At 50.4% G+C, this 19,266-nt stretch overlaps 1 protein-coding gene across 4 annotated transcripts in view; it reads left to right on the top strand.

Moving 5' to 3' along the window:
• The first annotated feature begins 12,597 nt into the window (after positions 1–12,597).
• The window catches only part of NSMF (NMDA receptor synaptonuclear signaling and neuronal migration factor), a 49,683-nt gene continuing 43,014 nt past the window's right edge, over positions 12,598–19,266 (top strand). For 3 of the 4 annotated variants that reach the window (XM_071453682.1, XM_071453684.1, XM_071453683.1), the window contains exon 1: positions 12,598–12,865. In XM_071453682.1, coding sequence (XP_071309783.1) covers positions 12,759–12,865 — 107 coding nt within the window. In that variant the 5' untranslated portion in view covers positions 12,598–12,758. The remainder of the gene's footprint in view (positions 12,866–19,266) is intronic. The other variant, XM_071453681.1, reaches the window with a different exon arrangement.

Here is a 19,266-nt window from a genome sequence, read left to right as displayed (position 1 = left end):
CTCCTTTTTATCCCAACTTCGCAGCCACATTTCCCTTCTCTCTTTCCCCATTGGCTCAGGTACTTGAGAGGTTCAGACTTCCCAGAGTGCCTGATACCAAAGATTCCCCTCTAATGTATAACCCCCCCCCCTTTAATTTTTGATTCTTACGGAATTTAGGAGTTTTTCTTCCCCATTGTTTCTTTCATCTTTCAATGTCTAACTTCATTTATCAGCAAACCTAAAGTTTATTTCTAAAAGCAAATATCTTTTTCCATTCATCAATCAGTGGAATCCTTCCCATTGTTTCCTTTATCTCCCAGTTCTGGTTTTATCTACCAGCAGCCCCACAGCTTGTTTGGAAAGACAAATCCACCATTGCTCTCAATTGCAAGTCACCTGGCAGGAGGGCCCCTGCTCCTTGCACAGACCCTGCTGCCAGCCTGGGATGTCTCATTTCAGCCTCCTCATCTGCCCCTCATCAAAGCCCCTCAGCTTCCCTTCATTCCATGTTAACAATTACTGGCAGAAAATGATGTTGGGGAGGGGAATGGAACCCCAGCCTGATGCAAGAGCTCAGCAAAGCAATTCTTTTTCTCTTGGGCAAGTGAGTGTTTCTCTTTCAGTGTCATGGCTTGTGCAGGGCACCGAGAGGATGAGGACAAGTGCTGCAGGACATGCATGGGAGGGTCCCTGTGCTGCTGGAAGGTGGAGGTGTCAGAAGGTTTGATCTGGACCCTGTCCCCGTGACTTACACTCCATGGGGTGTTTGCAGCTCAGGGGCTTTGTCCATGTCCTCTCTGGGGTCTTGTCTGACTCCTTGGCCACTTGAGCTGTCCCCTGGAGACACCTCTGGTGTCCTCGGCCCACCATTCCTTGCACTGCAGGACTGTCCTGCTTTCCTCATGCTCTGCTCCAGTCTCTGCACCTGGGGCCAGCACTGTGGTTGCTGGAGTGATGCAAAACCAGCTGCTCTGAGTTACTTTCCCCTGATGATGTCTAGATTTTTTGTAGCCCATCTTTTTTTGATGAAACCTTTCCTCCCATCCTTTTTCTGGATGAAATGTTTCCTCCCAACTCTTTTGGATGAAACCTTTCCTCCGTTCCTGTTTGAAAGCTGGCCTATTTTAACACTGCCAAGTGAAAATGGGTTGTGCACAGAAAAGATCCCAGTTGCTCTGTAGAACTTCTCTGTCATAATTATTCACTACCAGTCCTTCTGCTCCCAGCAGCTGTATAATTTATCAGCTGTGTTTTGTGCTCATTTCTCAATCAATGATGAAAACATTGATTAGTGTCAGGCTGGGACTGACTCCTGCAGAATCCCTCTAAATCATCTCTGTTCACTGACGAGTCCTTGTTTTGGAGCTGGATTTGCAGCTCTCCATCCATTTAATGTGGGCTTTATTGGGATTCTATAGCACTAAATTTGTAATTAGGGTGTCATAGGATATTAACTCAAACACGTTGCCAAAAGCTAAGCAAATAATGGCTACATGGTAACCTTTATCTACAAACTTGTAATTTTCTCAAAGGATGAACTGAGGCTCATTTGACAAGACACTTTCCATTGCACCACGCTGAGGGGTGTATTTTTAATCCCTGAATTCTTTATTAATTGAATCCTCTGTGTCCTCTCCATTTTTCAATCTGGATGTGTCGTGCTGGACTGAGCAGCTGTTAACCAGGGCAGCCAAGCACCCTATCAGCATCCTGCTAAACCCAGCCCAGCTCAGCTCAGCCCAGCCCAGCTCAGCCCAGCCCAGCCCAGCCCAGCTGAGAGCACTGCTCGAGGGCCCCCAGGTGCAGCTCACACAGCTCTGCTGTTCAGAAACCCCACAGATGGCACCAAGATGATCTGGGTTGGTATTAGACCACAGACAATTTCATCATCCTCATGTCTGACATTCCCATCCTTTCCAAATGCAGAAGGGACCCACTGAGGGCCTTGTCACTAGCAAACCTCCTCATCCAGGAATGCTGGAGCCTCTCCATGCTTGGAGATCTTCAAAATTCACCTGGGCAGTTCCTGAGCAAGGCAGTGTCACTTGGACATCAGTCCTGCTCCAAACAGGATGTCAGACTGGAGACACCTGAGGCTGCTCCTGGCCAAAATCCTTTTATGTTTTTCTAAGTCTATCTAATGAGTCTATAACATCATCAATGTTTCTTTTGTTTCTAATGTATTTAGTAAGCAACTCTTTACTGGCTGTGGCTTTGCCAGACATGGATTTTCCTCTGTCCATTTACCCTCCTCTAATCAATAGCTCTGCTCCATAGCTTGATATGGTTGCTGCATATTGATCAGTATCTATTCCTTTCTTCCTCATCATATTTAGTGTCATTTTTCTTCCAATGGCTGTTTTCAGGATTACCAATTTAAAGGATGGGCTTTCAGCCAAACTCACATTTTCCTGACTCTGCAATATCAGCTTTTCTGCCCTGTCACAAGCTTGACTCAAAGAACTGCTGCTTTCCCACACTGCAGAAGGTCTTTTTCCCCACAGATTCCCAGAATTGCCACCATCTCCATGAGGTTTGTGCAGCTGCTGGTTCCATTAGTGATGAAGAGCCCAGCAAGCCCTCTCAGGCCATGGAGGGTTAGGTGACTCTGTGGCATGTCCCAGGCAGGAGCAGAGAGCTGAGCCCATCCAGTCTGACCTGGTGCCCAAGGGAGGATCTGCTCCACCTGGTCACACCTGCACTGCTCTCCCTGGAAGTCTGTTCCACTGCTTCACAATCCTTACACAGTTTTTCTTCAGGTGGAACCTAAATTTCCCCATCACAGTATAGCCCTGTTGCTCCTTGCCCTGTCCTGCCTTCAGCCTTGTACAAAACCAGAGTGTGTTGGTTCAGTTTCTGGGGTGCATTAGTCCCTTTTCCAGCCCTTGCACTCCTGCACCATCTGACCCCTCCTGGTGCTCCCCTGAGTCCAAATCTCCCCTGCAGCTCACAGGCTGGGGCTGTCCCAGCCCTGCCCAGCCCACACAGGGCCCTGTCACTGTTATTTCTGGTGCCAGGACATTCACCTGTTCTGCACAATCACAGCATTTCTGACGTGGTTCCACTGAAGATTTGCAGCAGCATCCAGGTCCTTTCCTGCAGAATGGGTGATGGATTGAGCTGCTGCCCTCCCAAGCTCAGTGCCAAATCCCACTCAGCACTGCTTTGGATCACTACAAACCTTTCAGGGCTGCTCTTCCTCCTCTCCACAGGACGACTTGGAAGTGGGGGAGGAGCAGGGACAGCAGAACCCGAATGCACGCTGTGACCACTCCTCTTCTGTGCCTTGAGCTATTTTGTAGCAATTGTGGAATTTGTTCTCTTTGCCAACAGGGTTTAAGCTAGAGGCTCTTTGCTGCCTGTCCCTTTGTGTGATGCTCCAGCTGAAGCAGATGGCACCTATTTTGTTATACCCTCACCATGGCCAGGAGCTGCTGATGGCCCTGAATGTGTATTCATCCCTCCTCATCCTCCAGCTGAGCTTTCTGAGTCATCCTCCCCAAATGTTGCTCCCTGCTCTTTCCCTGCTCCTTGCTCTGGACAGGATCAGTCCCCACGTGCCCTTGTTCAGCCTCATGGCAGGCAGAAGCACCATGGCAGAAGGAGCTGTTCCTGCCATGCCCTGGGCTCCATGGAGAGTGGGCATGGCATTTCCAGCTCCTTGGGTGTGCTCTCAGAAACTCTTCCAGCTTCCCTCGGGTGTGTCACCCACACCTCTTGGTGGCTGACCCCACAACTGCTCAGTGTCACCTGCTGGAAGCACCCTGGATCCAAAGTCTGTGTCACTGATGAAGATATCTGGCAGCACTGGCCCCATACAGATCCCTGAGGAGCACCACTTGTCCCTGATCTCCATCTGGACATTGAGCCAGTGATGGTCACATCCACTCTCTTGGTCCAACCAATTCCTCATGCACTGAGCAGTCCGTCCATCCAGTCCACATCTCTCCAGCTAAGACAGAAGGATATTGTGAGGGACTGTCTCAAAGGTCTTACACAAGCCCACACAGATACCATTTTCTGTAGTCCCCTTGTCCACTGCTACAGATGATCTGAGCCCTTCTACCAGCAGATGTTTCATTTCAGTGGTTTCATTTCTGCACTTTTAGATACAGCAAGGATTGGACATGGTTCAGGGTAGGGTTGGAGCAGAGTTTTGGGAGTGAGGTGCTTCCAGGGACACAATCATACAAATTTTCCCATAATCATAACATTTTTTCTTCCATCTTAGATATGACACAGTCACTTCAAACTTCAGCTTTTCTTGTGCTGCGTGGTGCCAATGTCAGGACAAAGTCAGGCCGACATTTTGCCAAACAATGAAATACTGAAAAGTGGATGGAGCAAAAACTGAGTAATCACTGAATCATTGAGCAATCAATTACCACTGATCTGTTCCTGGAGCTGCTTCTGGAATCCCGACCTTGAGGAACTTCCACTGTAAGGGCCAACTCCTGCACCTCCACACTGCTGGGCAGTCCCTGGGATCCCTGGGAGTCAAACGTGTCTCTGGCAGGTAGAAAATTGGTTTCCCTTCACCAGGAGGGTGGTCAAGTGTGGGGACAGGTCACTCTGGGAGGGATCAACATCCAGCAAGTGCCTCAGTGTGGCTGAAAGAAGTTATTGTGCCAGATTTCCAGCAAAGACCTCCAGAGAGCCTTCACATCAGGGCTTCCAAAATTCTGTGGAGGAGTTAAGGAGTCTTTTCCCTATATGGCACATCCATATTGTTGTTTCCTTTGTTATAGCAATTGGATTTATTATTTATTGTAGTTTATTCTGAGGGATTGGCTTATGTCAATTTGATGTGGCCAACAGGAATGAAATGACATTACCACCCTGCTCAAATCCTCCTTCCTGCTACAGCTGATGCTCCTTGCTTTTGTTTCTCTCCACTTGCTGGATCATTTTAAGGGAAAAAGAGGTATCTAATATTATGCTGCTTTTGAAATGCTCACTCTCCTGTCAGCTCTCCTGACCCAGACACATGGTCTCACTCAGAGTCTTCCCTTCCTGGGCAGAGGGAGTTCCCTTGCAGGGATTTAGGATCATGCTTTTGAAAAGGTCCCACCCAAGGTATGGACATTGACCCCAGCAATCACCCATGCTGAGGCTGTGTCTTTTCTTTGATTGATTGGGGTGTGTCCAGTGCAGTGGTGGAGCCACCACCCCTGGAAGGATTTGAAAGCTGTGTAGATGTGGCACCTGGGGAGATGGCACCTGGGTTTGGTGGCCTTGGCAGTGCTGGGGGAATGGTTGGACTTCCTGATCTGAGAGGCCTTTTCCAACCTCAGTGATTCTATGATGCTGATACTTCATGTTTCAAGCCCTCAGTCCTGAGAAGGCTCCCATTTGAGATACAAATCTAATAAATAACTGGCATGGCTGAGTGCTGAGACATCCTTGGGGCTTGCCTGTGACCTGGTGTCACCTGGCTGTTGTCAGGCCAGCGAGACCCAGATGGAGCAGCCCTGTCAGGAAGGCAGCTCAAGATTTCAGCCAGCAGAGTAATAACTAATTGAATGTATTTCAATCATGAGATCCACAGAAGGAGAGCAAACTCCACAGAGTAGAAGGAAATTGCATCTTAGAGTAATCTGAATGTGGGTAGATAATTAGGCCTATATTTCATGGGAACATTTGCTGGGCAACATAATGAAAAGGCCAGCAACATAATTTTCTTTAAGTAGTGTGATGCCTCCCACTGGGGTGGTGCCGTGCCAGCGCTGGTGCTGCAGTGCAGGAGCAGGGAGAGGCAGTGCCTGAAGCTGTGGCACAGTGGTGCCAAGCTGGAGCCTGTCCTCCCCCTCTCTAATGTCTGCTCAGAGAAAGCTGCTGAGGCTCCTGCCCTGCAAAGCAGTGGCAACCCCACAGCCTCATCACTTTTCCACCTTTCCAAACAACACCCCAAGGCTGTGCTTGCAGAGCCAGGCAGAGCCAGTGCTGCCCTGGGGGTCTCCCAGTGAAAGCCAGGCTGCTGCTACTGACCGAGTTTGGAACTGCTCATGCCCTGAGTCCTTGCTGAGCCAGCCTGCGAGGTCAGTGGAGGTGAGGAAGCAGCTCTGGGCTGGGCTTTGAGGAACACACAGGTGTGTGTGCCTGGGAAAGGCTCTCACTCATGCACAGCGTGAGTGCACTGTGCCCCCCCAGGCAGACAGGCTGCTGCTCTCCCCCCAGGACAGTGCACCCCCCTCAAATCCCCCCAGACTACCACTGTGCGTGGGAAGTAAGCCCCCAAGACCTTTTTCAAGGTTTTTTCCCAAATTTGGGATAAAAATCTCTGCTTTTCCCTATCCTCCTCCCACAGCTGAGTACAGAGCCTCCCTTCCAAATCTCCAGCTTGGGAGGGCTGCTCTGGCTTGCTCTGCCAGGACCTTGCTGCCTTGTGCAGGAGCAGACAGATAATGTTAAACAGTATCTGACCTCTTCATAATGTGGGCAAAATCAGAGAACTTGGGAAAATGCAGTTCCTGAGGAAGAGAGAGGAGAGGGTTTAATCTTTGAGCACAGGTCACCCTGTGCTCAGGGTCTCAGAGGGCTGAGTTCCCCTCCCAGCTGGGACATGTCACGTACAGAAGGCAGGGCTGAAAGGCTGTACCCAGCCCTGGCAATAACTGATTAGGTGTTTCACTAAAAATAGCTGGGGGTGAGCTGGCCAGCATGGGGTCTGAGTGCCCTGCATCCCAGCTGGTTCAGAACTGTTCACCCAGGGACTGGGACTGCCTTTGGGGCTGGGTTTGAGCAAGCCTTGCTGATGCCAAGTGCTTGGCCATGTAAGAACAGGTCCATGCAAATGAATCCACTCAAAGGAAAACCGTAATTCTTGACAAACTCCAACTTGTTAGCTATTGATTTTGCTTCAGTGATATATGGCCTAAGTTTAATTATACCAGTGTTGGGAAAGTTATTTTCTTACAGCTCCTCATTCGAGTGAAGTTCGGACTTGATGAATTTAACAGCAACATCTTGAAGGGACTAAAGTGGCCAAGCAGGAAGGTGGAGAGGTGATACTTGAGTGACCTTCTGGCATCCAGGAGACCTTCCCAGGCACTTGGCCATAACCACTGTCCTCAAACTCTCTTCCAGTGTTGTGTGAATAAACTCCATCAGCCTCTCCAGCTGCCTCAGTGTTGCAGGTTTATCACCAGCTCTCAGGGCTGCTGTGTCTTGTCAAAAGAGTTTAACTGGGGCAGAGTATTTAAGGACAGTGGGCACATCAGTTTGTCTTCTCTTTTCAGTCCTGTGCTTTCCCCCTTCAGTAGGAACACACTCGGGCCAGGTTTTTTGTGCAGAGAAACAGGAGCAGAAGGCAGGGGGCTACAAAACATCCCTGCCCTGTCCTGTCTGTGGCAGTTCTGTGCTCTGAGCATATCCTGTTCCTGGGCAAGCACCTGCAGCTTGGTTTAAGCTGTGGTGATGTGAGCCCTGGGAAATGTCTGTGGGGAGGGGTCCCACACCTCCCTTGGCACTGCTGACCCTGGTACTCTGCCCTTCCCTGGGTGACTGACTGTGTTCTCTGCAGGGACCACAGACAGTCCTGGTCTCAATTTGGAGCACAGGAACTGCAGTCATCTCACATGGGCCATTAAACACCCCCCTTTATCCTGGTTTTATGCTTACCACACTGCTGAGTCTCTTCCCTTCTCCTGGGTTTATAGTCCCACCAAAGCCAGGAGCCAGCAGGAGGCACACATGGATCTGGGCTGGGCAGGATGATATTCAATGGAACCTGGAAGAAAAATAGGCTATTTCTGAGGATAAAGATCAGTGCAGAGCCCAGTGCTGGAGGAGTTGGGATTGTTTCCATCCTGTCTTTATCTTTGTAATTATCTCCTCTGGATGTCCTGAACCTATTGCTCAGTTATTCACTATCACAAGGTCTTTGTATAATTCTTCAGTGTCTCATGTATTTATGACCCTGAATGCCTTAACATCAGCTGCAAACTTTGTCATTCCTTTTTTTTTTCCAATTAATTTTCAAGATAATTTCTGAATATGCTGAAGTGAGCAGAGCCCTGCCCAGGTCCCTGTGGGGCTCCTTTCCAGTCATCCCTCCATTCAGGAGCTTGCTTATTGAGTGCTGCTCTTTGGGAATCTTTTAACCAGGTATTTATCCATTTCAAGTGTTTTCTGTTAATCCCATGGTAGCTGCATTCCTGTAAGACACTCGTGTGACAGACCTTTTGGAAACCCAAGCAGACTACACCTCACACTTACTGACCCCTCTAAAGAACTGTAATACATTTATCAAGCATTCATTTTTTCCAGGAAAATCAACTTTCTTTTCTTCCCAGTATTTCAAATGCATCCAACTCTGCACTAATGAGATTCTTAGTGACAATTTCACTTTGCCCAGGAGGGAACCTCAGACTTCAGGGTCTGTCTTAACCCCAAACTCTTTGCATTTGTCACCTTGAAGCTCTCAGACAGTGAGGCTGTTACACACAGTGATTACATGCTACGACTAAGTAATTAAACTGTTTCACCTCTGAGCTCTCACTGGGCCCTTAGGTGAACCATCTCAGCCTGGTGCATTTGCACTCTCTAGTTTGGCTATTTATTCCTCAACTTCTTCTGCTGACACTTGAACATGAGCCAAATCCAATGCCACATCCATATAAAGATGACTTTTGGCACAGGAACGTCTCCAAGCTTTTCCTCACTGACTACAGATGCAAAATATTCATTGTTTTTCTGTTCTGACCTTATCTCCTATGAATGCTTCTCTTGCACCATAGCCAACTTCTGACTCTCCAGCTTGACGTGCTTGAAGAAGTATTTATTATTGTTTCCCTCTCCCTTTTGCAGGTTGCTGCTGTGACTGGTTTTGGCTTGCCTTATTTCTCCTTTTTTGCATTTAAATTGTCAGGATACACAGTTTTTGCTCATTTAGACAAAAATTACATTTATAAATATAAAAAGAATGGTTCCTTAAAGTCTGAGTGTCAGAATCTGATACCTAGATCTAATAGGTTTGAGGTTCTGAGTTTTCTGCTGGACAGAGATGTGCTGTTTGGTTTGCCAGGATGCAGAGACACCAGATTTTCAAGTGTGATGCATTTCTGTGGACAAAACCCATCCCTGGTTGGGATGGACTTTGCCTGGCTTGGGCTTCAGGGCATTGCACCTTCCCTGGTGGAAGGATGGAACATTCCTCTGGCCAGCTGTGGTTATTTTGGAAGGTGTTTTGGGGTGAGATCCCCTGAGAGCCCCATGAGTGGAGGTTTGGGGTTTGGGTGGAGGGGCTGTGAGGCTCCCAGCCCCCTCGGCCTGTTTGCCTGTGTGCATGTCTGGAGGCCCTGTTGCCATGGAGAAGCCGTGGGAACTGTGTCTGCCTGGCTCGCCTGACTTTTTTCCTAGCACGAAGCAAAGGCAGCTCTCCAGCTGTAAAGGGCCCCCTGGCTGCCTCCTCTTCTGGGGTAACCCAGACCCCTAAATGCCTGGGATAAACCCAGAGGCAGGCAGGAAACCCTAAAGGAAGGCAGGCAAGGAGCAAAAGCAAGAGGGGAATCTGCAGGGATGGGCTGCTGGGGTGCTGTGGAGTCATGGGGCTGGGTGCTTCTCCAGGGCACTCAGCCCAACACGGGAAATTCCCAGTGGATCTATGGGAATCTTTCGCTGTGGGAGAGGTGCAGCCCTGGGACATGGACCAGAGCATGGTTTGCATCTCCATCCTTGGAGGTGTTCAAAACCACTGGGCCAAGCCCTGAGCATCCTCAGAGTGAGCCCTGCTCTGGGCTGGAGCCTCCCCAGCCTCAGAGAGGGAGACCTTGCTGGGAACGGGCGAGGGAGAGTCTGAGGGAGCTCCAAGAGGCACAAGTAAGAGCAGTCTGACCATGGGATGAAGATGGAGGCATCCATCTGGATGCTTTTTAATTCTGGGAATTGATAGCACTGGGCACAGCTTCATGGAGACTGGAACTGCTTGCATGGCTCCAGTTCTCTACAAGTGGGGTTTTTTTTCAGTTGCTCATTCAAAACAGATGGATTATTTTTCTCCTTTTCTGTTGTAGGAACTCTTTCGTGACATGACTGTACAACAAAAAATAGGGTGGGGGGAAGTAATGAGTAGAAATTTAATTGGAGTCATATTCTGGGGGAAAAAATCCAATATATTGAGGTTGGGTTTTGTTTTGTACATGAAAAATGTCACTGTGAGCAACTCTGGGATGCTTCCAGGTAGATCTGGTGGGAATTGTGTCATGGATAGAGCAGACCTGCCTATCCATTGTGTCATGGATAGAGCAGACCTGCCTGTTAGTTTGGAGGGTGAGTTTAAGGACATTAAGGAACCATATTTTTAAGGAATAGCATTTGCCTCAACCGGCAAAATATTTAAACATAGAAATAAAAACCATTTCCCCCATCTAATTTACATAAAGGGGAAAAAGTGTTGGGAAACACAGATTGACCTTATTTGTCAAGTATTTCCATGTCTTTATTGTGGACATGTCACTTTTTATGCTCACAGCTTGGGCCTCAGCAAAGATACAGCTCTGAAAATTTGTTATTCATAGTGAATTGTTCAGATTGTGATAAAATTCTGCTTGGTGAGGTATTTGTATCCTGCTCCTTGTGTCCACAAAAACCAGGGGAATTGGGTACCTTCTTCATCTTTTTTCCTCTCTATAGAAATTATTTTTCAATGGGTAGGGTTAATAGACCAAACAGACTTAATTTGTTCAAATCCTCTTATATTTCTTTGCAGATTTTATGTTGGAGTCTATGGAGAGAGAGGATTGAAGCTTTTCCCCAGCTTTTGGTCTCTTCATGCAGGGTCTCTGAAGGACAGTGAAACATGAGCTTATGCTACAGCCTCTCCTCAGGTACAGACAGGACAAGGTGTGTCTGTCACTCCCTCCTTCAGCTGCCTCTTTTCACAAAACCTGTAGCAATTTTAATTATCTATAAAACTTCTACCCCTCTGTCCAATATTATTGAATGAGTGGCTCTGAGTTCCTGGCGTTCCTGCACTTGCCTGCAGAGTCAGGGGGACAATTCAAGTGCTTTTTCTGTATGTATTATGAATAATATGCAAGAATTTGCTGCCCCAGTCACTCAGGTATCCTGAAAGTAGATTTCTAAAATACTTTCCTAAGGAAAAACATTTTCCAAACCTCCCTAGGGATCAAAACCTACACCCCTGAAATTGATCTGGAGGCTGGAACCCCTCTGCTGTGAAGAAAGGCTGGAGGAGTTGGGAATGTTCAGATGGAGAAGGCTCTGGGGAGACCTTCTTGCAGCCTTTATATACTGAAAGGAGGATTATAAGGAAGATAGTGGGAGAATTTTTATCAGGACCAGGATAAGAGGCCAAGGAATAGATTTAGACTGTGTGATAGGAAGAAAATTTTTATGATGAGGGTGGACAGACCCTGGCCCAGGGTGCCCAGAGCAGCTGGGGCTGCCCCTGGATCCCTGGCAGTGCCCAAGGCCAGGCTGGACAGGGCTGGGAGCAGCCTGGGACAGTGGGAGGTGTCCCTGCCCTTGGAATGGGATGGAATAGGTGATCTATGAAGGTTCCTTCCAACCCAAGCAGTTCTGTGACTGTGTGAATTGAAAATCCTCTAAGGCTGGGCTGACTGGTCGATCAGCTCCTTCTGTTGGGTTTGTTTTCAGGCACTCGATGATCTCAAGGCAGGTGTTTGCTCTGGCAGGTGACACTGGCCACAGGGAGGTTTCTGAACACCCATCTCCCCCTCATGGCTCTGCTGTCTCCAGTCACTCTGGCAATGGCTGTGCTGCTGCTCTGGGACAACAGTGGGGAGCAGTGACCTGCTCAGGGGACAAAGCCAGTGGCGTTTGTGTCAATCCTTCAGAGCTGTCGTGTCCAAAACCCGATAGTCTGACCTTCGTGACCGAGTCCACCCCGTGAGCAGATGGATGCAGCTGCCCTGGTGTGGAAAATAAATCGTGTGTGAAATCTTTCAGCCGATCTGTCAAAGGCAGGCTGCAGTTTTGTGTGAAAATGACTGATTTTTTTGCAGGTTCGCACGTCTACTTCCTGAAAGGAGCCGGGATGGAGATACCCCCGGGCCTCCTCCTGCAGCCGTGTCTGACGGCTGCTGGCTGGATATTCCCCTCAGGCAGAACCAGGGAATCACAGAGCATCCCGAGCTGGAAGGGACCCACAGGGATCCCCCAGGCCAGCCCCTGTCCCTGCCCAGCCCCTGTCCCAGCAACCCCAGCCTGGGCATCCCTGGCAGCGCTGCCCAAAGGCTCCTGGAGCTCTGGCAGCCTCGGGGCCGTGCCCATTCCCTGGGGAGCCTGGGCAGTGCCAGCACCCTCTGGGGGAAGAACCTTGCCCTGAGCTCAGCCTGAGCTGCCCTGGCCCAGCCCCAGCCGTGCCCTGGCTCCTGTCCCTGGCCCAGAGCAGAGATGGGAGCTGCCCCTCGGGAGGAGCCGCAGCCCCCTGAGGTGTCCCTGGGCCTTTCCCTCCTCCCGCTGCAGCCCCACGCTCCCCATGCGGGGGTCCCACCGCCCCGCGCGGCCCCTGAGGCGGGGCCGGCGCCCCCTCCCCGGCCATGATGTCAGGCGGGCGGAGGAGGTGCCGCTGGCCAAATATAGCGGCGCTTCCTGGGCGGCGGGGCGGGCTCGTCCCTCCTTCTCTCCCTCCCTCCCTGCCTCCTGCCGCAGTCAATGGGGCGGCAGCGGCCGCGGCGGAGCGCAGCGCGGGCCGGGGCCGCGGGCCGGGGGCCGGCATGGCGGGGCTCTGAGGCGGCGCGGCGGCGAGGGGCGGCGGCGCGCCCCGGCATGGGCAGCCGCGGGGCCCGGCGATGAGCGCTCCCCCGGCCGCGACCCCCCGCGCGAATATGGGCACAGCCGTGTCCAAAAGGAAGACGCTCAGGAACGAGGCCATGTCGTCCGTGGCGGCCAAAGTGAGGTGGGTGCTCAGGGTGCGGCGGGCGGTGCCTCGGGGGGCCCCCCGGTGCCGGCACCCTGCTCGCCCCCGGCCGCCTCGGGGGTCGTGCCGGGCTGGAGGGAGTCCCGAGACCCTCGGGACGAGCCCAGGTACCAGTGCGGGCACGACCCAGGGCTTGTGCCCCAGGGCCGTCCCGGGGCTGGGGAGTGGCACCTGCCGGCGGGTCCCGTCGCTGGCTGCCCCGATGCCCACAGAGCAGCCGCACACTCGCGGGTGGCAGCGGGCGGCCGTGCCACCCTTGCACCCCGCCGACCCTCAGCCTCTGGAGGGGTGACTGTCTCCTGAGGCGTCCCCGCCATCGGCCCGGCCACAGCACCCGCAGGGCTTTATTTGCTGGGTCGGCAAAGAGCGTGTCAGAAGTGGATTTGTCAGGGATGGATCTTTATAATCGTCGGGAATTCGGAAGCGCGGTCAGCGTGTCCGGTGGTTTCTCCTCTGCTGAAATGCCGTGCGCGTGTCCGAGGGCAAAGTCAGCAGCCTCCTTCAAGGGGTCTCGCTCCTTTGAATGGAAAAACTGCTCTCTGAAAATCTGCACCCACCACGTCTGCCCTCCCCGCAGCGTCCCGAGCCGCTACATGGACCAGTCAAGGGATTTGGGTTCTATATTGTGCCTGTTCTGGTTTTATATTGCTTGTCCTACAGTGTAGTATTTCACTCACTGCCTGATCCCAGTGCTTTTCAGTATCAAGCAAGGGAGATCCGAGAAAATATTTGCTGCTTAGTGGTACTTAGGTTTAAAAAGCTGTCAGAGATGAGCTTTGCCTTAGTGCCCTTTCCCAGGTGAAAGGACCCTTCTCCCACGCTGCAGTGCAAGTGTCACAGCAGTCATCCGGTGACTATTTGGGGGCACTGGCGCAGCTTTTTAGCTGCTCCTTCAGCACAGCTGTGCCAGGGAGTAGGTCTGTCACTGTCTCTGCTTCAGCTAGACTGGCTCTTTGCTGCTGGGGAAAAATTGGGAGAAATTAAACTTTTCAGCTGCATTATGTAACACCTTCTTTGTGTTGTTAGACAAAACTGCATTAGAATAACCTGGAGTCATGTGTAGAACTCAATCCATGTTGCTGAAAGATCTCAGTCACTTCTCTCTGTAACTCAACATTACTGCATCTCTGCTGTGTTCAGAGGAAAGAGAAGTCTTAAAGCTTGAAGTGAATGGATGAAAAGCTTGTACCTTGCCATCTGTTTGAGTTGTAAAGAAATCCATCCTTCAAACTCTGGAGTATCTCGAGGGAAAGCTCTCCAGGCAGAGCCTGCAACTTCTCCCCACGTTTTGTTGTACCCTGTCCATAAGCAGTAATGAAAACATGAATGCTTTCCATGGCATTCAGAGGTTTGGAGGTGGATTCTTTGCGGTGATGTCAGCCAGGTGCGTATACAGAAAGGACACGTAAAGCACCATAAGTGCTGTGGTGGGGTTCTGGGAGTGGGATTAGGCAGTCACACAAACAGCACACTCAGTAATTGGTAGGATTTCAAATGCTAGTGTGGGTGTTTGGGAGCGACTAATGTGTTTTGAGCATAATGACTTGTTAGCCTGCATCAGGGTGGGCAGATGTTCCTCAGGTTCTATCAGCTGTGTGGAGCCCAGGAGGTGCCTCGGGGGTTCTGGTTTGCTCCATACCTGCTGACAGCTGCAGGTACAGGTTTGTGGGGGCTCTGTGGTGTCTCTGTGAAGTAAGGTGGTTTGGCCAGAAGAGTTATGAGTGGGTTTGGGCTGGGGGACATAATGCCCTTGAGGAGTGTCTGGTCACATAGACCATGGCACAGGACAGGTGCTTTTATGTGTCTCCCTGTTGATGCCTGTGCTAGAAATTGCTGATCCAGAAATCATTTGAGGAGATCGGTGAAGGTGCGGAGGGGCTCCCTGCAGAGTCCCTTTGCATGGAGAAGGTGCTGGTGGTGACAGGTGCTGTCCATATGCCTGCATCCTGCTGCTCCAGGCATGGCTCAGTCCCTGCTACCATGGGCTCTGTCATGCTCAGAATTCCTACAGTGGCAATGACCCACCTGCTGAAAGGCTTCCTGGAGCACATCACACACAGCTCCTCTGCTCTGCCCTGGCTTCTCCTCCATGTATCTCCTGCATCTTTATCTACAGTGAGGACTCTGTAGGACACTGGGTAAGGCTGCAGAGAGACTGTTCTGTCCACCCCACAAGGGCTGGGCACTTGGGTCACCTGTGTGGGTAGCACTGCTGCAATGGTCATGTGCCCTGTGGGTGTAGGCAGCTGGGGGATCCTGGGATTGCTTCTCTGCTTCTTCTGGGCTCTGTCCTGTTCATATTTGTCATGACTTCTCTTTAGAGAGAAAAATCCTCTCCTGGAATTCTGCTGCAAGTCCAGGTGACCATGGTGTGTATTTCTTACGTGTGGCTGGAGTGCATGTGCACACTTGGCTGTTCTACTGAGCAAGGAGCAGGGCTTGTTTGCTGGTGTGAGTAATGGGATCCAGGCAGGAGGTGCAGGCTCCCTAGATTGTTAAATTAAAATCTCTGCAGAGCCACTCAGGGGAGTTTCATGTCCCAGGAGCATTAATTAAGCTCCATGCAGCTTGTTGTGTGCTGGGTCTTTTAAATAGCATTTTACAAACTAAGGACACAATTGCTGTGTGCCAGTGCTGTGGAGAGCACCCTCGATGCTGCTGACTTTGGTCTCCGTGGTGTCTTCTCCTGGGGGAGTTGCAGCGCCCTGCACGCCCAGGAAAGGCTGTGCTTGGTGCTGCTGCTGTGATCTCCTGTGAAGGGCTTGGATGTGAGATCTCCCTGCCAGGAGGGATTGTTCCCTCCCTGCGTGTGCTTTTATTGCCCTGCAGCTCCTGGGCCCCGGTGCCGAAGGCAGGGCTGACGCAGTTGTCCTTGAGCGGTGACCTTGGTGCTGCCCCTCTGCTGGCAGCCTCTCCAGGGCCCGGGCTGTGCCTATCTCACCTGTGCTTCTTGGCTTCCTCAGAACTTTTCCAAGGGTGCAGATGAACCAAAGCCCTTCAGAAATGGGCTTTCCTTGCCCTTGGTCCCTTGACACCTGCAGGAAAACACTGGCACCCCAAATGAGGCAATAAAGCAGATGTTTTCCTGCAGCTCTGCTTTGTATTGTGCTGGCCTACAGCTGTTCTTTGGGAGAATGTGACAGTGAGAGCAAAGAGACATGAGGCTTTTGCTGGGGGTTCCAGAACCATCTCTTCTCGCAGTCATTAGCACAGGAAATATTTGAATTGAGAGTGTAGTTTGTCTTGCCCAATTCCATGACCTTGGCATCTAGTCCAGGATAGCCCACAGAGAGATAAGAGTTTGTTCTAACTCCCTCTCTTCCTGCCTAGAGAGGGATGAAGAGTGGCTTTGAACACAGCATTAGTGAAAGGGTGGATTTTTCATTGATGAAATGCAGAGGTAAGTGACCATGTACCTTATCCCAGGCTTCTTGCTGCGTGAGTGATTTTTGGCTTAGCTTGGGGTTCTTCATGGAGTCTAGATTCTTCTTTTCTGCTTGTGAATTATCTGAGGAATGGTATGAACTGTCTCTTTGATTGCCTTTTTCTTTTAACTTCTGCTGCTCTTCCTCTCTTCTCCTGTCCAAACTTCATGATCATAAATTACTCCAATACTGTGGAGTCTCTAAGACCCATTGCCGACATCCAATCTCCCCTTATTGAGTGTGAGAATTTTGAAATTAAAATTTTCCAGCTACCATTTCTCTACATAGATATTTTAGAAAACTAATTTTTGTCAGGGTATTGTTACTATTAGGCTTAAATAACGTAGGTGTCACCAGTCTTTAATGACTGAGCTATTAACTGTGGCTGTGCTGGAGGTGTTCCCTTCTCTGCTTGGTGACAAGAGCAGGATTGCTGCTGTAGGAGGATGTAGGTCCTGATGATGCAGGTCTCTTCTCTCCTGTATGCCTGAGATGCAGCACTGTCAGATGCTGTCACAACAGATTCCTGCTGCAACTTCTCTGGGCATTACTTCTGAAGGAGCATGAGAAGGTGGTGGGTGTTCTTTGTTTTTCCATGTAATACTCCTGAATAGTCCAGGTTTTGCTGAGCTTACTGCTAAATGGAGTTATCTGAGGTCTTTCCTGTATCTCTGAGTGTTTCAATCTGCATTTCTTCACTCTGTAAGTGTCAGTTTGGTGGATAAATTTATGTGCATCTGTTTCTCATAGCTGCTTGTGTGCATCAAGGCCCCTTTTATCCTGTTGATGTGATTATTTCAGAGACATGAAGGCCATTCTGTGCTTATTACATTGTAATTGAGATCTTTGTTATTTGGCAGCTTTGCTCCTTCGAGCAAATCTCTGTCTAGACTGTCTGTGCCTCCTCACAGTGCTCTTCCAGACCCGAGCCCAGCTCTGACATCTGAGGCACAGTGAGTACTGGAAAATGCCCCAGAAGGGCAGCTGCCTTTGCTGCCTGTATTGTGCTGCCCCGTCCCTCCTTCCCTCCCTGGAGCCTTTCTGATGGAATTCTGGAGGAAATGCTGGTGTTTTCTGAGGCTTGTCTGTGCTGGTTAGGCTCAGCAGCACAGTGTGCTAGAGCCCTGGTCCCTGCTTGATGTCCTTTTGTTAAATCAAGCTGTGCTGACTGTGTGACATGCAGGTCTGCTCTGCCACTAGAATGAAAACCTCTCTACAGATGAGTCAGGGCTAAACTTGTCCTGTCATCAGCTGATCACCTCTCAGTGCTACCTGCTCATTGGTATGCAGCTTTTGCAGTGTCATACACTCAGGGTTATAGCTCACCGGCCCATGGAGCTGTGAGGCACCTTGTATTCATCTCATTTATGTGAAACAAGCTTTCTTTTCCATCTCTTGCTCTTAAATTATCCCAAGGTGTCTCTGCTCAGAGCCCAGTTGAAGGGGTTTATGTCCAGTGCTGTCCAGTGGTGTGAGGGGGCTTGAACTCCTTTGGCAGTGATAGTGGAGGCAGAGCTGAGCTGAGGAAAAGTCTGATTGTGTGACTTGTGGTAACAGATAAAAGAGAGAGAAAAGAATGGGATGAATAGAACAGCTGCCATCTGTTTGAATCGTGGCTTTACTGTAGCAGGGAGAGTGGAGCAATGGCACAGTAACAATGCAGGCAAGTGCTGGTGAGCTGAGGGGACTGTGAGGGCAGGGGAGGAGCACAAAAGGCTTGGCAAGGGGCAGGTGGCCATTAGGAGCAAGTGTGGCCATCAGAGTCCCCTTGGCAAAGGGCACGTGCAGGCATCTGCAGGAGATCGCTGAGGCACGGCCAAGGAGGAGCCGAGGGCACTGGGGAAGCAGGAGTGCAGAAGGGAACTGCTGAGATAATAGGCACAATAATTAGTGGCAAGTTTCGGGTGTAATTGGCTGGAAACCCCCTGCTGCACGCTGTGCTGTGTTCACCAGGGCTGGGGAGCTGTGCCCACGTGTCCGTGTTTGTTTGCTCCTGGGTTGGCTTGAAGGCTCTGGGAGCCTTGGGGTGGAACGGCCAGGACAGAGCTGCAGGCTCAGCCTGGGCAGGGAGCAATGCTTTTGAGCAATGCCCAGCCCTCCAAGCTTCTACCCAGACCTGCACCAGAGCTCTGGGTATGGCCTGATCTCTGGGTGTGACCTGTTCTCTAGGAGCTCTGGCACCTGGGCTTGTACCCTCCTCCCTCCTCTGTGTAGGGAAACGAGAGTGAGGTCAGAGACACTGCAGCGCCTTCCAGCTGGGGCTCTTACTGAGTGACACCGTTTTCACCATGGAATACACTGGGCTGGAGGGCAGCAGTGCTTCTCTGGCTCTGTCGTAGCTAGTTATCAGTTTTGGGCTTAGGAAGTGCTTTGTTCTGGTTTTTTGAGCCCATGGTTTGCAAGTTAAAGGTGAAACCTTGGTTCAGATTTTCAGACAGACAAAACAGCTTCGGGCACTGGCAAAGAGATGAATGGAGACAGTGACATGAATTTGGAGCTCGTGGAGCTTTTGATCTAGTTAGAGATTTATCATCATATTTCAGCATTTTTTGTGTAAATCACCATGTTCTCTCACTGATAATTTACCTGAGAACTTGCTTGCTATTATTTTTTCTACATGGAATGACTGCCGATGCAAAAGAGAAGCCTCAAAGTTTTTCCCAATGGCCTAAGTGCCTCCCCATTTGCGAATGGTGTTGGTGATGCCTCACAAAGACAGACATTTCCATGGGAAGCCTTGGAGTCCCAGAAATTTCGGTGGAAGAGGTCTCAGAATCTCATGCCCAGCCATCTTATTAAAGCCATGCTGTTGCTGGTGGTGTGCAGGATCAGCCACAGCTTTGGCTGAGCTTTCACCAGCTCTGAGATGGACTACAGGAGCAGCTCAGGAATTTTCTTGCAGCTGAATTGCCTAATGTTAAAGTCATAGAACTGTTAAGGTTAGAAAAGACCTCC

Source organism: Agelaius tricolor, unplaced genomic scaffold (genome assembly GCF_023055355.1).
Source record: "Agelaius tricolor isolate 1412-34295 unplaced genomic scaffold, bAgeTri1.0.p SCAF_37, whole genome shotgun sequence".
In the NCBI taxonomy this organism is placed as follows: Eukaryota; Metazoa; Chordata; class Aves; order Passeriformes; family Icteridae; genus Agelaius; species Agelaius tricolor.
The sequence above is the reverse complement of the archived record's forward strand: the minus strand, read 5'-3'. Positions and strand labels throughout refer to the sequence as shown.